The 15,235-nt window shown below is 39.4% G+C and overlaps 1 protein-coding gene across 1 annotated transcript; it reads right to left on the bottom strand.

The window, feature by feature from the left end:
• Positions 1 to 6,502: 6,502 nt before the first annotated feature.
• On the bottom strand, positions 6,503 to 13,394 carry polr2m (RNA polymerase II subunit M). Its single transcript, XM_074618281.1, has 4 exons — positions 13,011 to 13,394; positions 10,245 to 10,826; positions 9,917 to 10,139; positions 6,503 to 7,217 (listed from the first exon to the last, which is right to left on the bottom strand). The coding sequence occupies exons 1-4, from the start codon at positions 13,118 to 13,120 to the stop codon at positions 7,074 to 7,076; spliced, it is 1,059 nt and encodes a 352-aa protein (XP_074474382.1). The 5' UTR covers positions 13,121 to 13,394; the 3' UTR covers positions 6,503 to 7,073.
• Between the last annotated feature and the right edge of the window lie 1,841 nt (positions 13,395 to 15,235).

Raw genomic sequence — 15,235 nt, forward strand, 5'->3', positions numbered from 1 at the left:
ATGGCTAAAGAGTTCACTGAGAACAAGCAGATTCATGTATCAAGATATATACCTTTAATTATATAAGAGGTACCTTTATCACAATGTTGAAGGCATAATTCAACTATAAAAAAAAATGATTCAGGACTCAAATTTCACTAAATGCAAGATGACGGGCGTAAACAAAGAAAATGTGTAGTATAAAAATGCTCCAGGAGAGAGAAAAAAAGTTGGACAAAAGTGCATTGTTGTTGTAACATTAATGGGGATGCAAGAATAAGAATTTTTCCTCCTCATTATGACCAAGCTGCCGGGCAGGGTCTCTGGTTTCTCCCCCCTGCCGTGCCCTGGCACCCCCGCAGCATCCCCACAGAGACGGCTTCCTTGCCATGATGAGCTTTTGACAGGCCCCAACACAGCCTGCTTAATGCTGTGCCAGGCCAGACATGGAGCGGCTGGGATGCTGGCAGCTTCTTGGCCCACACCATGCATCACGGGCCTCAACCCATTTTACCCCCCTCTCTCCCTCTCTCTCGCTCTCTCTGTCCACCCTTTCTTTCTTTCTAGTGCCTCAGTATTGTTATGCAAAGCTTTCAAAGCAGAGATGTGGGAGTTCTTTTGGAGCACAGATCCAAATCATATCTGCACAATCTCCTGTCATGTAGTGTCCGGGCTGTTATCTGTGGCTGAGGCAGCCAGGTGCGAGGCTGTGGCCTCACCTTTGAAACTTACTATGAGACTCACTATCTGGAACCAAACAGTAACTTTTGCTCTTTGTCGCAAATAAGACAGCTGTTGATCCTTCAGATTCCCTCAGAGATGGTGACTCTGGTTTTACAATCTTTTGGTTGACACAAGTTCCTTATAGTTGCACGGCGATTGATAATATGCACAACGACAAATTAAAAAACATCCACAGGAGAAAGTAACGGCCTCGATGATGTCAGTAAAACAACAGTTTTTTAAAGATCTAGCATGAAAAGTTGACATGAGAATAAAAGCCCAGACAAAGAACGATACACTACTGCCATCCAGTGTTGAACTATGAGTACTACCTGCAGAGAGCTCAAATAAACATGTAGTCCATCTGCTGCAAGACGTGACTACACAAGGATAACTCATTACAGCTATGCCATGCCTTTTCCATTTGTGGTCAGTTTTATGGCTTTTGAACTGTAAACATTGTTCCAAGGAAAAGGAAACACATCACGCTTGTGTTGTGACATTCTTATCTCACTGAGGGCTGGTTCACTGCGCTTATATTTAAGATAGTATATTCGCTTAACTTTTGGGGGGAAAAAATGTATTGGTGGGGGGAAAAAAACAGATTAAACTTTGTCTTATAATCAAAACCGCAGTGTGTACAATAAAATAACAGTGCATGTGCATTTTATTGTGCTTTACAGATTATTAGAAGCACATGTTCTCATTCTGAAACAGAAAGAAAATCCACTTAAAGCTGTAATTCCTTATTGATTACACCCATTAAATCCAATTCATTAAAGGTGGATGGAGATGAAGGAGGCTCTGTTGAGAAGGATGTTGTTATTAGGGACGGAGAAATGGGCCTGGACTCCAAACAACATTTGAAAGTGTGAAATAAAGCAGGGCTGCTGAGTTTTTCACACTCAACAGTTTACCATGTGTAAAAACAAAAACACACACATTGGATACGGCTGCCAGTGACCACACAGACTTTCACTGTGTTCACAGATAGTTGATGGTTGAAAACTATGAGTTTGTCTAATGGATCTATGTATGCGTAGGAACCACGAGGGGCTACAACAGAAAACTATTAACCTTATGCATATTTTAGTTTATAGTAATTATTTAGTTTAGGGGTGCAAAAGTTTGAGAAAATATCTAATTGTGATTATTTTGACTGATACTGTAATTGCGATATGATTTGAGATATTAGTGGGTATGATCATTTTTACATCATTATTCTCATCTTTATTGAAAAAAATATTTTGGTGTGTTTTTTGTGGGGATCTGAATCAAACAAGTCGTACAAGTCTGTAGAATATAATGTGTAGGCCAGGACATCTCTGCATCACCACAATATTCAATTTAAAATGGTATTTTGACACACATTTTGGCTTTAACAAATATTGTGATTTTAACAAATACTGCGATTTGAAAATTGCAGTAGGCCATATTGCGACTGATACAATTTTAATTAATTGTGCAGCCCTTATTTAGTTTACAATAAATCACATATGATATGTGCAACTTTTCCTTATCCAGATGTGGAAGGTAACAAGGGACATTTACTGAAATGTAAAATTGCATTAGCACAATTTTGTGGTACTGAAACTACCTGAAACTCTTCGGGGGGGAATTACTGCACACATTACCACTATGTAGTAATTGTTAATAATTACCACTAGGTAGTATGGGTTGGCATCAATCATGGAAGGAATAGTGTATGGAGATAACAACATGTATTTGCAGGATGATTTAGTGAACAAGGAGACTGACCAGCTATACAGTATATATAATATATACTGTTCTGGAACACAATGCATAGATCTCTATTGTTGTATACTGTATATATTGTGATGTTTTAATTGTGTCCAATGTTGTTTTATTGCACTAGTTGTATCTATGTTTGAATGTCTTGTATTGACTTGCCTTCTGTCGCTGCCTCATGGCCAGGTCGTCATTGTAAATGAGAATTGGTTCTTACTCGACTTATCTGGGCAAATACAGATAAAATAAATAAATACAAATATTGCTCTGCTGCTGGAGGTCCATTTACAATCAAGCAAAAATTCTGTAGAAAACCTTCCACACTGACGTCTTTGTGGAGAGGGACCGACAAGATAAAAATGGTTAAGATCCAGAAGGTCAATATTTCACATTTAGCAAACAAATCTGATCAAATTGTGGTAAACATCCACACCAACATGTACCAAATCTCTGTAAAACACCGGGCACAGTTCAAGCTACAATGCACACAACATGGTCTGATTCTAATATACTATAATGCCCGTGTCTGAGTGCAGTATTTAACAGTCAAACTCAAGCTCTGACCACATTCATATGCAATAAACTAGCCATGTCTGGTGAGTGTAAAACAAAATGAATGAGAAAACGTAATCTTAAGAATGTAAAAATGCAATAAATCATTCCCCTGACTATATTTTACAACCGGCACCTCTGTCTTTTTCTTTCCTTCGACAGATTCACCCACCAGTCAGGGAATATTTTCCTATCGGCTGGTGAGACAGCTGCAGGACTCTCATGAATGTTGCAGCCACATATCATGCTTCCTCTGGCAGTCAACAGTCATGACATGAACTATGTGCGAGCTTCCTCTCACACACACGTTTCACGTTGAGATAAGTGGAGACCTCAGCACAGGCCTGTCAGGAAACTATTTACTTTCCTCGCCGCTGCGTCGAGAGAACACACACACACACTGAAGTTACACACATGCAAAAGTTTGTTTCTCATTCACAGCTGTTTGGGCATCATTTGCATATAAAACATTTGTTCAACTTTCACACTTGAGAAAAACACAAATGAGCCGCTTTGTGTTTCTCCAACTTGCTGTGAGGTTTGTCTTCCACATGTTAAGATTAGAAAAACACTAAGTGAAAAAGAAGTTTCACTTGACTCAGTTCTAGTCAGTGCTGAAAAGCACATTTAAACAAGTACTGTACTACTACTTCATACTTCTACTCCAGGACTTTTTAGAAAGAAATATTGTACTTTTTACTCCACTGCACTTTCCTTACAGCTATAGTTACTAGTTGCTTGTCAGATTGATGATAATCTTATAAAATACAAACCAGTGCTTTCCAAACTTTTTGGCTTGTGACCACTTATGTAAAACTGGTGTCCAGTTGAGTCTCATTGTCAAGTTTCAGATGTCTACGAGTTGTTAGCAGCTCTGCAAAGAGACATTTTTCCTTCTCATGCGGTTTCCTAAATAACCGATTGAGGCCCAAAGAGGTTAAATTATACAATATTTCCCAAAAAGAAATATTAAAATTAATATAAATGTGTGTTGCGGAACTGTTTTTTCCTCCTTCCTCTCCCACTGATTATCTCACGACCCCGAAGATTTATTTTGTGACCCTTTAGAGGGCCCTAACCCTTAGGTTGGGAACCGCTGGACTAAACTATTTAACTGTATATAAAGTATTTAACTCCACCTCAACCAGCAACAGTAAAATGCTACTTGCTACACATTATGGCATCAATATTAACAATCTAATTAGGGCTGTAACTAACGATTATTTTCATTGTTGATTAATCTGTTGATTATTTTCTGGATTAATGGATTAGTTGTTTGGTCTATAAAATGTCAAAAAATGGTGAAAAATGTCAGATCAGTGTTTCCCAAAGCCCAAGATGACGTCCTCATATATATTGTTTTGTCCACAACTCAAAGATATTGAGTTTACTGTCATAGAGGAGTAAAGAAACCAGAAAATATTCACATTTAAGAAGCTGGAATCAGAGAATTTAGACTTTTTTTTCTTAAAAAATGTACTCAAACTGATTTAATAGATTATCGAAATAGTTGGCGATTAATTATTTTATTGCAGAAGTATAACTATGTTTAATATTTTAAGTACATTTAGATGACAATATTTTTATACTATTCCTTAAATAGGATTTTGAATGCACTACTTTAACTTGTAACAATATCTTTACATTGTTGTAATGGTACTTTAAGTGAAGTAAAGGATCTGAGTACTTCTTCCACCACTGGTTCCAGTGCAGCGAGAGGAGGGAGAGCTGGTTCTAATTGGGATGAGGAGATAGGCTGTAACCCTATCTGCAGAAAGCTGCTGTGTGCTGCATTATTTCATCTCCTCATGTGCCCTGAAAAAATATGACAAAAGCATCAGAGAATGGAAAAAGCATGACCTCAGACTTTGTAACCTGGCAGATATAATCCAATCATTCTGCTGAGGGCCCAACTCGTGTTTAACGCCAGTCTATACATCATACTGTATATCTAATTTAAGGCTGAGCTGACTGGTCTTTGAAGAGGCAGTTTTGAAATCACATTCCAGTTTCCCCTCCCAAACAGCAAATTATTTCTACTCCCGCGAGACGTGTGATTTCGGACTCAGAGTTGGAGCAAATCACTTGCAGACTACTTCACGAGGAGCTTATTAATCTGAGACAAGGGGTCTGGGATTCAAGTTGAAGTATAAACAACCTCATCATCAATGGACAACGTAAAGAAAAAGAAAAGCTTTGACTAGAGAGAGTGTGTGCTTGGTTCCACCTCAACAACATCAACATACGTTCAGAGTTAGGTTTGACGCCAGATACCACAGAGAAAAGCTGCAGCAAAAAATGTGCCCCATAATTGGTAACAGTCTCTGAATTTATGTAAGCAAGGTAGGCCGTAATTAATCCCAGCACAATGAGGATCTTCTGCGCAGCGTGCTCATGTATTTGTTATTGGACGTCACCACAGGGCCACTCTGGAGCCCATCAGATACAGTGTCTAAATACACAGCAATCAGATGGGTGTTTTCCCCCTAAAACATCTCCCACCAATGCCTCAGCAAAAATAACTCAAAGGTTATCAAGGGGCATCTCCCACCAGACTCTGACCTTCATGAACCCACCCTCATTTCCCCCAAAACAGGCCTCATTTTTCCCTCATTAAAACTCCTAAATCAGGCTGTTTAAGTTAAGATGGCCTGCAGTGTTCTGTGAGAGCTTGAAGAGAGATGATGGGAAAGGCAGTTTGAACGTAGCTGGCACTTCTTATCTACCACATACAGTATTAGTAAAGTTGAGAAATGGTATTTGCCATGTTTCATTAGCTCGCTGCCGTCCCCATCATCGCCTGCCATTCCCAGCAACAACATGATCCAAATGCAGTCCAGATGTCTCAGCCATCAAGCTTCAATATTTCACTACCGCTGCATTAATCTTATCAAGTGTGTCACAGATCCCTGCTCGATAACATCGCACAGGATTTTAGAAAATCAGTGCCTGCAGCTGACCACAGCTTCATTTGAAACTGATATCACCTCGCAGATTTATGTTGCACATAAATGAATGAAAAGAGGCTGGAAGTCCAAAAATAAAATAGTCTGCATGTATTTAATACTCTGAATCTGAAGGCAAGACTGTTTATCTTTCAAATATTCATTCAGTTTATAGAAAGCAGAAAATATATGAGGAGCACTTTTCATGTGAAATTACTTGATATTTCCTTAACCAGATGAGGAGAGTAACAAAATACACAGCTCGTGTACTTTAGCACAATTTTGTCTTAAATGTTTTTAGACTTGACACTCTTTCTCTATTTTCATCCGCTGTGGCGACCCCAAACGGGAGCAGCCGAAAGACGAACAACTAAAGAAACTACATTGTTCAGTAAATTTAACATCCAGACAATGAAACAGTTTTCCTGATGCTCTCATCGGTGAGCATTCTAAGAGAAATTAAAGAATATTTCTTATAGATCAATTTTGATGAGGCACTTCACATTGTCTGTAATTCAGGGAAAAATGATTATCACCTCCTGACTTTACAACCATTTGGGAAATCAGATGCATTTATTAAATTCTGTAATACTTTATTTCTGACACAACAATCTGCAGGCTTATGTTTCTAGACAAGTCTGTAAACAGTCATCTTTGTGCCAAAACAGTCTGCTCTACCTGGTTATGAGCTTTAAGTGCATAAAAATGAACACACTTAAATAGAAATTTCATTGAACAACCCTCTCAGGCTCAAAAAGCCATGACATCATCAGTTTCAGTAAACTGACAGGAAACGTTTCCCTCATGATACATTCTCCAAATTTAGCATTTAAGAGTCCTCAACAGCAGGTATTATTATTCCTGCAGGACACTGAAACAACTGAACCCAGTTAAGAACTGAATGAGAATTAAGTAAGCTAGTTTCACAACCCGCCATTCAGTTTCCTGAGCCGAGTCTGGGATACCAACTATGCCTTCACACGGTGCAAAGACTCTTTTCCTCTCTTAAGAATTCTTGTCCTTGGAGTGAAAATCCTGTGTGATGGGTCCTGATTGCGAGGTCCAAAGCCCGTTTCTCTACAGGGCCAAGGCCACACTGGTTTCCCCAGCTCCGGCCTTCCCGGATCAGTCCTCCTCTGAGGAGAGCTGGGCTGCTTCATCGTGAACCTCTCTGTAGGCAGCCATGGGGCCGCTGTCAGGAGTGTAGCTCCCCATAGAGATCTTCAATCCCTCAGACAGTTTCTGGGCCGCCAGCTTGGCCTGCAACTCCTGAAATTAAACACAGAGGAGAAAGTTGACATGAATAGGCTGGTAAACAGAAAACAAGCACATTATTATAAAGCAGCACAGCCACAGCTATTAAACCCTCAACAAAAGTAGGACTGATAATGAGCTTAACAGGCCTCCGTAAGTTGACAACAGCACACTGTTTGACGTTTGGCTCTAAAGTCATTACTTTAGATGAGAAGTGATTCACAGAGACTACGCTGCCTGAACGCTGCCCTCTAGAGCTGAAGGAGGGATCTGATTTAGACTCTAATACAATTCAAGCTTGGATTCATAATTAATAAATTCTCCTCAACCAAAGAGATTCTTAGTCGACCAACACTCGTACAATTCTGTCAATTAGTGGATTTAATGGACAGATCTTTAAAACTGAGGTTCTCCACAAAGAATCACACAAAAGCACCACTTTAAATCATCAGGTGTTCACCAGAGATGTGCTCAGAAGTTTCTTGGAAATAAGTCATTCAGCTAGAAAAAAGCATAAAAAATGACCAATTGACTAAAGAAATCTTAGCTGTCTAAGACCAAACTGACGATTAGTTGACTAACGGCCTCAATTAATTCCACATTTGATTAGATGAGAAAATGTCACAAGTCACCTTTGTAAAAAATAAATTAGTTTTGAGATTTTGCATCCAGGTGAAATATCAACACCAACTCACTACTGTCAAATACATTTGTTTGTTGTAATAACATTTCCATAGAAACTGAGAGTTGCTATTTTCATCTATTAAATAATGATTATTTTCACTGTCGATTAATCTGTCGATTAAAGCAGCAGTTGGCGAGATTGGAGCAAATGTGATTTTAAAAAGTTATTTTTAAAAAAATGTTCGCTATAGTTTAGTGTACTGTTTAGCTGTAAAATGAGAAAGTTTGTGACCCTGCAGCCATGTTGAGATTTGTCAAGGAAATACCAAGCACCGCTCACCAGCCGGAGCACGACCAATAGGAACGCTCTCTCTCTGAAATAACTTGTGATTGGCCAAAATCTCCCGTCACGGGCTAGATTTTCTAAAGCCTGAAAACAGAGCCATGAGGAGGTGCAGAAGTCTAGTTTTCTCTCAGAACACTTGAATTACAATATGCTGAAAGGTTATTATGGAATTTTTGCCCAATGATGCCAAAACATTGTTGCCTACTGAGGCTTTTATCGATTAGTTGTTTGGTCTATAAAATGTCAGAAAATGGTGAAAAATTATATCTTGTTCTGTCCACAACTCACAGATATTCAGTTTACTGTCATAGAGGAGTAAGAAAACCAGTAAATATTCACATTTAAGAAGCTGGAATCAGAGAATGTGACCTTTTTTTCTTAAAAAATTACTCAAACCGATTAATCGATTATCAAAATAATTGAACATTAATTTTATAGTTGACTACTAATCAATTAATTGATTAATTGTTGCAGCTCAATCGTGGATGGAATAATTTCAACAGCTGTATGTGCAAATTATACTTTTTACTGGTGATATTTATATGGCTTTGTTTTTTTTCAAAGAAATATTTCACCTTATGTATTTTTAAATGTATTTTGTTTACTTTATAAAATTAAGGCCGTGTTCAGAACAACTTTGGCACTATGTGAAAAAACCTCTCATTCTCCAGGGTTGTCGATGAAGAGGGCTCTCCGGCACAATAAAGCAGGATCCTGCAAAATAATTGAACCTGCTCAACTTTTGTTAGACCGCAATGCCATGTCATTCGGCAAGGCTCTGTGGTGGTCAATCAAATATGTGCAAGTGCAAATTACTCATAATTATTTAGTAACGCGACTGTCGGATTTCTATTGTTTATAGTGTGATTGTTATAAAGATAAAATCATTCTGATAAAACCTCTGTGAGTAACAGAGTAGTAACACCCTTTATCACAATAGAAAACATTTTCTCTGTAAGTACATCGAGAAAGACACAAAAACATAAACGGTCAAATTCTTTGTAAGTGCACACCAGGTGTGTAACGATACATCGACCTGGAGTACGGTCTAGACCTGCTCTATATGAAAAGCATTTTGAGATAACTGATTTGACGCTATATACAAATAAATTGAATTGAATCTTTAAGATGTGCCTTCATTTTGAAATTCCCACTTTATATTTATTCTTTTTATTAAAAAGATAAAAAGTCTGGAAGAGCCAAGTAATAAAATTGACAAATCATACTTTAGTTGCATTTTGTGAGTTAATATAAATGTAACTGATTGTGTTAAATGTGTGTTATATGATATCGACTCATATCAATCGCAGGTCCCTGAATTGAATCAAATCGTATCGTGGCAAATTTTGTGATATCAGCAAATATCGAATCATTGTCTAAAGAAGCGATATAATATTGTATCGTGATAAACCTTGTGATTTACACCGCTAGTGCACACATACTTTCAAAAGAATGTGTATCTGTCCCTCAAACTGGATTTCCTGGAGCGTGATTTCATGCATTTTTATAACAAAGGGCCGGTTTTGGTCTGAATGCCTGCCAAATGTTTGTAATTCACCATAGCATTCAAATGCTCTTACCTCAACATGTGACCGCCCAACATAATCAGGAGCCTTATACATTTATTCAAGAAAAAATTTGCTTTTGGCAAGTGGAAATTTCTGACCCCGTCAGCCTGCCTTCAGTTTAATGTATCCAGTTGACGTACAGGATAAGTGTGTGTGCAGGACTCGGCCACACTAACCTGCTGCTTCTTGGCTTGATCCTTCAGGAGGACGGCCGACTCGTCCAGAGACAGCAGCTGGGCCGGACTGTGGTGGAGAGGAGGGAGTCTAGCTGAAGTGATGTCATCCAGGTGTTTTCTGTCCCGCTCCTTCCTGGCCTGAGCAGAGAGCGGTGATGAGCCTTCAGACGACCGGCTGGGTGACGAGGATCCTGATGGAGATATGTCACTTCTGTGGGGCAACCTGGAAACAGTTGGGAGGATGATATTTATTGTTACTGACTGAAAGTGTTTTTGGTATACATTTTTACAAGAGTAATCATCACATCATGACACAAAGTCTACTCACTGATTTGGTTTGAATTTGTGCTTCCTGGGAGCTGAAGTCATCTCTGTTCTTTCCAGGACAGTTACATAGTGAGGCTGTTTTGGTATCTGCTTTCTGAGAAAGTAATTGTCTCTTGCTGGGCTGTTTGATGGGTCTGTGGACTCTCTACTGAAACCAGTACTAGTTTCAGACAGTCTGACCTGTTCCAAGGCCTCCACAAGGTCACCCTCTTTTGTCTCATCAGAGTTCAGAGAGGCCCCAGCAGCAGCAGCCATCTTCATGGGTTCCCCAGCCGCTGCTCCGGAGGCTAACTGGACCTGTTGCTTGTCTAAAGTGTTGTTTTCCTGCACATGAGCTGAGACAGGTGAGGTCTGCATCTCCTGCACCGCATCGCCTGCAGCAGCCTCACTTTGCCTGTTTTGGTGCGAGGCACGTTGTTGCGAAGTGAAAGCCTGCCGATACTTGGACTGTAACTCTGTCCCCGCAGCAAACCCCAAGCTCCGTCTCTTCTCCTCTTCATCGTGGTGTTCGATGGCCAAGCGCACTTTCTCCGCAAATTCTTTTATCTTTTTCCCTTTGTCAGGAAGACTCTGTAAAAACCTCCTACGGACAACACAAATGAATGCATTATTTGATGCTATATTCAAAACAATCATTCCAGATGGGAGACAAACAAACAAACAAACAAACATTACATGTTTTAATAGATCGACAGATAGATAAAAGTCTCTTTAAGTCTAATATAGAGATGCACCGATTGCAATTTCCGTGGCCAATTTCTGACCTGCTGATTTACTTTCTTTCTAAGAACTATAATTGACAGCGTACAGAAATATTTCTGTATCTTTTCTTTCATGGAAAATTGATATTCAATGTATGTTCATAATAAAACATTAATTATTAAATAACTTACATTTTCTCCAAAACTGCACCAAGTTACAGGACCTTCTTGTTGTCAAAACCTTGGTTTTAAGGTTGTTCCTCCACAGCAGGTGTTACAAATTGTCTTCTTCACTCACGCTGAAGAACTTCCACACCGACGACATGATGTGTGAGTGGCTGTGACGTTACTGTCTGTGCCGTTACATAAAACCATCATGCAAGCACGTGTGTAAATTTGACCGGTAATAAATCGGATATATGAGACTGATCGGCCGGTCACTGTTCATGGCCGATCAACTGACAACTGGCCAGTTTCAACCAGTGGCCGATCGATAGGTGCATCTCTAACATACTAAAGAATGACCACCATTCTTCAAAAAGTAATAGTTATTTTGTTGTTTTGATGATGGTGGTGGAGTCACTCCAAACTCTCCCATAGGTGTTCAGTTGGGTTGATGTAGCATTTGATTCACCTAATTTTCTTATTCATGAAACCATTCACTTACCTTGTATGAAATTATTTGCATTTCTTATGTTTCTCCATTCATTTGGTCAGCTTTTTTTTCTTTTTCACCCATCTGTATTTTGGCTTAAATTATGTCACGTCGCAACCAACATTCAAATTGTTGTATAATCATACTAGTATTGCATATTCTCCTGCTATCTGATATATAATACTGCTGTATAAAAATAATATTATTATATATTGTTGACATGTTTGACATAATTAGTCACATTTGAAACCGGCTTGACATCTTTGTGTACATTTTAAAGGAAAAAACTAATCATCATAGCACATTGAACAAAACTCAATTTAAAGCTACAACCAGAGAGGTAATAAGTCAAATTTGAGTCTAGCTATGTTGTAGCAGAGTGGTAGTATAGGCTCTGCATCATAAACATAGCACATTTCTGCCATCAGTTAGTCCAAAAAGGACTGAGATAAACTTGTAGACCTCATCACCAACCAGTAAATGTACATATGACAGAGCCTTGAGCTTTTCTACAACAATATTTTAGTTCATATTATTAAACATATATAGATAATTGTAGATTTGTGCTTTGTAAACATATATTGTAGGGAGAGCAGATATCTTGTATCGTAAATTCGTGAGCCTGGTTTGATAGCTCGGGACTTATGCCCTTTTCTATCCATAGGCAATCATTGGAGGGAGGAGAGAGGAGATGGAGGAGCCAAGTTGGTGTTGAGGCAGCATAGCCCATACCCGGCCAGTTGAGGAGTTTTGGGGGGGGGGGGGGGTTTCTTTTCCTGTTTTTTATATATATATATATATATATATTTTCTTTTTTTCCCTTCTTTTCCTCATAATAAAATAAAATAAAATCAAAGAAAGAAGGGAAGAAAGAAAGAAAGAAAGAAAGAAAGAAAGAAAGAAAGAAAGAAAGAAAGAAAAGAAAACTTTAAAAAAGCCAACATGACTGGGCAAGATCAATATCATGTGACTGTGTACAGTGTGCGTGCTTGAGATGGGTGGGGTTGGCTGTCAGTCAGGGTGCAAATCAAATTAATGCAAGATTAAAAAGAATAAGATAAAATAACGTAAAACAAATATAAATAGGTAGATAGATAGAAGTAAAAGAATGATGTATAAAAGGATGAAGTGGTTGTGTGTGGTGTGTGGACTGTAACTGGAGTTAAATGTAATCATGGGTTAATATTGGTGGGGGTTTGATAGTTATGGTGGTTTGTTTTGGAGTATTATGAAGAGGGGAGTTCTTGTCTTGTTCTCAGACATGTTGTCCTCTACTGATGGACAACAATACATCAGTGTATCTTTAGCTGAGTCACGGTGGAGCTGCTCTCATAACAACTCATCAGACTTTAGTTATGTGTCACACTGTTACTCAACATCCTACATCCTGGGTCTAATAGTGTGGTCTTACTTGTTAGAGAGGATCTTCTCCTGTCGCTGGAGCAGTTCTTGTAGCTCCTCTCTGCTGCGTTGTCTCAGGTCTCCCACTTGTCCCTGGCGCTCTGTCCCCGACGAGGACATGTCTGTTACCTAGTGACAGCTAGCTACAGATAGCTACATGTAGCTACAGATAGCTAACAGCCATCCACTAACACCGTGAGATAGATAACCTCTCAGTTTAACACGCTAATGTTACACACAAACTGTACTCACATGTTAACCGACTCAAAGCTTTACTTGTTAGATGACTCTGGTGTAGTTAGAGAGTTTATAAACCTCTAAAGAGGACAGCTTCACTTCTTCAACACATGAGACAACAACATTTCAAAGTCTTCTTCTCCTTCTTCGTGAGCGGAAGTGAAACATGTGAGGTGTCTCTCTAGCGCCCACCGCCCCCACCGGTCAGAGCAGGGTACTGCACCTCTGCTTCATGTCACAGCCACTGGAGGTGATTTGCTGCCCCCTGCAGGTCAAATGTAGTCATCAGCAGCAAGTTTAGATTTCAAGGAGTTGTGTGTAATCTTCAAAACCTGTAAGATTTATGTATTTTCAGAGGGCTATAGCATATAACATTTATGCATCATTGTATGCAATAGTTGTTATTTAATAGAGATTTGATTTAATATTTAATTTACTAGAAATACAGCTACCAGAAGAATACGCGCCCAACTCCACTCTAGTGATGGGAATTCTGGCTCTTTTTAGTGAACCTGATCATTTGGCTCAGCTCACCAAGAAGAGCCGGCTCTTTCGGCTCCCAAACGGCTCTTCATTTTACCACTTCTGCCTTTTATAATTCAGCCAAATTTAGAACGGTTTTGACCTATGATTAGTATGTGTGCACATATATCACTTAAATTATTCAATATAATCATACTAAACCTTATAATTTCCAGAATACCATACTTTTACATGCTGCTTCATTTCCGACTGTCACTCATCTTGTCTGCTATTCGCGCACCACACTCCCCTCTCTCTCTTTCTGTCCTCCTCTCCCTCGTGCTCTGTACCTGTAGACCGTCAGCGCGCCATGCACCCCTGCCCCTCCCTGCTTGATGGTGTGATTCTTGTCTGTCATCACCTGATTGGTCGCACGGACGTCTTTAACACAACATTCAGTCACAGTCAGTGACCCGTGGCGAGGAGAAGATCATTCTATCATACTACCTTAAATTAATTACAGAAAAAAAAAAAAAAAAACGGCTCTCGGACGGGAGCCGGCTCTTATTGTTCACTTAAAACAGCCGGCTCTTTGAAACGGCTCGTTTGAGACCGACACATCACTAGTTTAGATTTCAAAGAGTTGTGTGTAATCTTCTGACAGTTCTTTATATAAGATATTTCTTTGTTCTCTTTCTTCTAATCAATGCAGTGAGCCTGAACAGGCTTCAGAGTGTCAGATTTTCCATAGCAGCATTTCAGTCCGGATGTTCCCCAACCACTCTGCCAACCCATTTGTCATTGAGCGCAACAAACAATGACCCCAACTTCAACCAAGAGGTTACAGCTGTGTCCTTTCTAGCCCCTCTCAAGAGTTCAAAGTCAGTTCAACGTTTGGCTGCAGCTGCACAGTTGGAATTAAATCTCAGTAGACTTATTCTCAATTTATATCTTATATATATATCTTTTTAGTTATGCAGGGTGGTGCAGTGGTTAGCACTACTGCACAGCAAGAGGGTCACAGGTTTTTTCGTGGGTTTTCTCCGGGCTCTCCGGCTTCCTCCCACAGTCCAAAGACATGCAGGCTAGGTTAATTGTTGACTGTAAATTGCCCGTAGGGGTGAATGGTTGTCTGTCTCTATGTGTCAGCCCTGTGATAGACTGGCGACCTGTCCAGGGTGTGCCCCGCCTTCACCCAATGTCAGCTGGAATCAGTTCCAGCCAGATAATGGATGGATGGATATGTCTTTTTAAATATATCTTTATATTTAAGTTGCAACTCTGTATTAGGCATCTACGTCTCATGTGTACCAAGTCAGATCTCACCAGACACTGTGAAACATTGATGGCTCTCTTACATTTTGTAGTTTTCTCCACAAGTACCCTCATTCTGTCTTCTAATCAAAATCCCACAAGCTAATAATACAGGTTTAACTTGTGTTCTTCATGATAGTGTGACCTGAAGCACAGGATTGAAAGAACTTTACTGATAATATCACTGACTGCACACTTTAGATTTTGTCCTTGTAATCCTGA

The sequence above is a fragment of the Sebastes fasciatus genome, chromosome 2 (assembly GCF_043250625.1).
Source record: "Sebastes fasciatus isolate fSebFas1 chromosome 2, fSebFas1.pri, whole genome shotgun sequence".
NCBI classification, from domain to species: Eukaryota; Metazoa; Chordata; class Actinopteri; order Perciformes; family Sebastidae; genus Sebastes; species Sebastes fasciatus.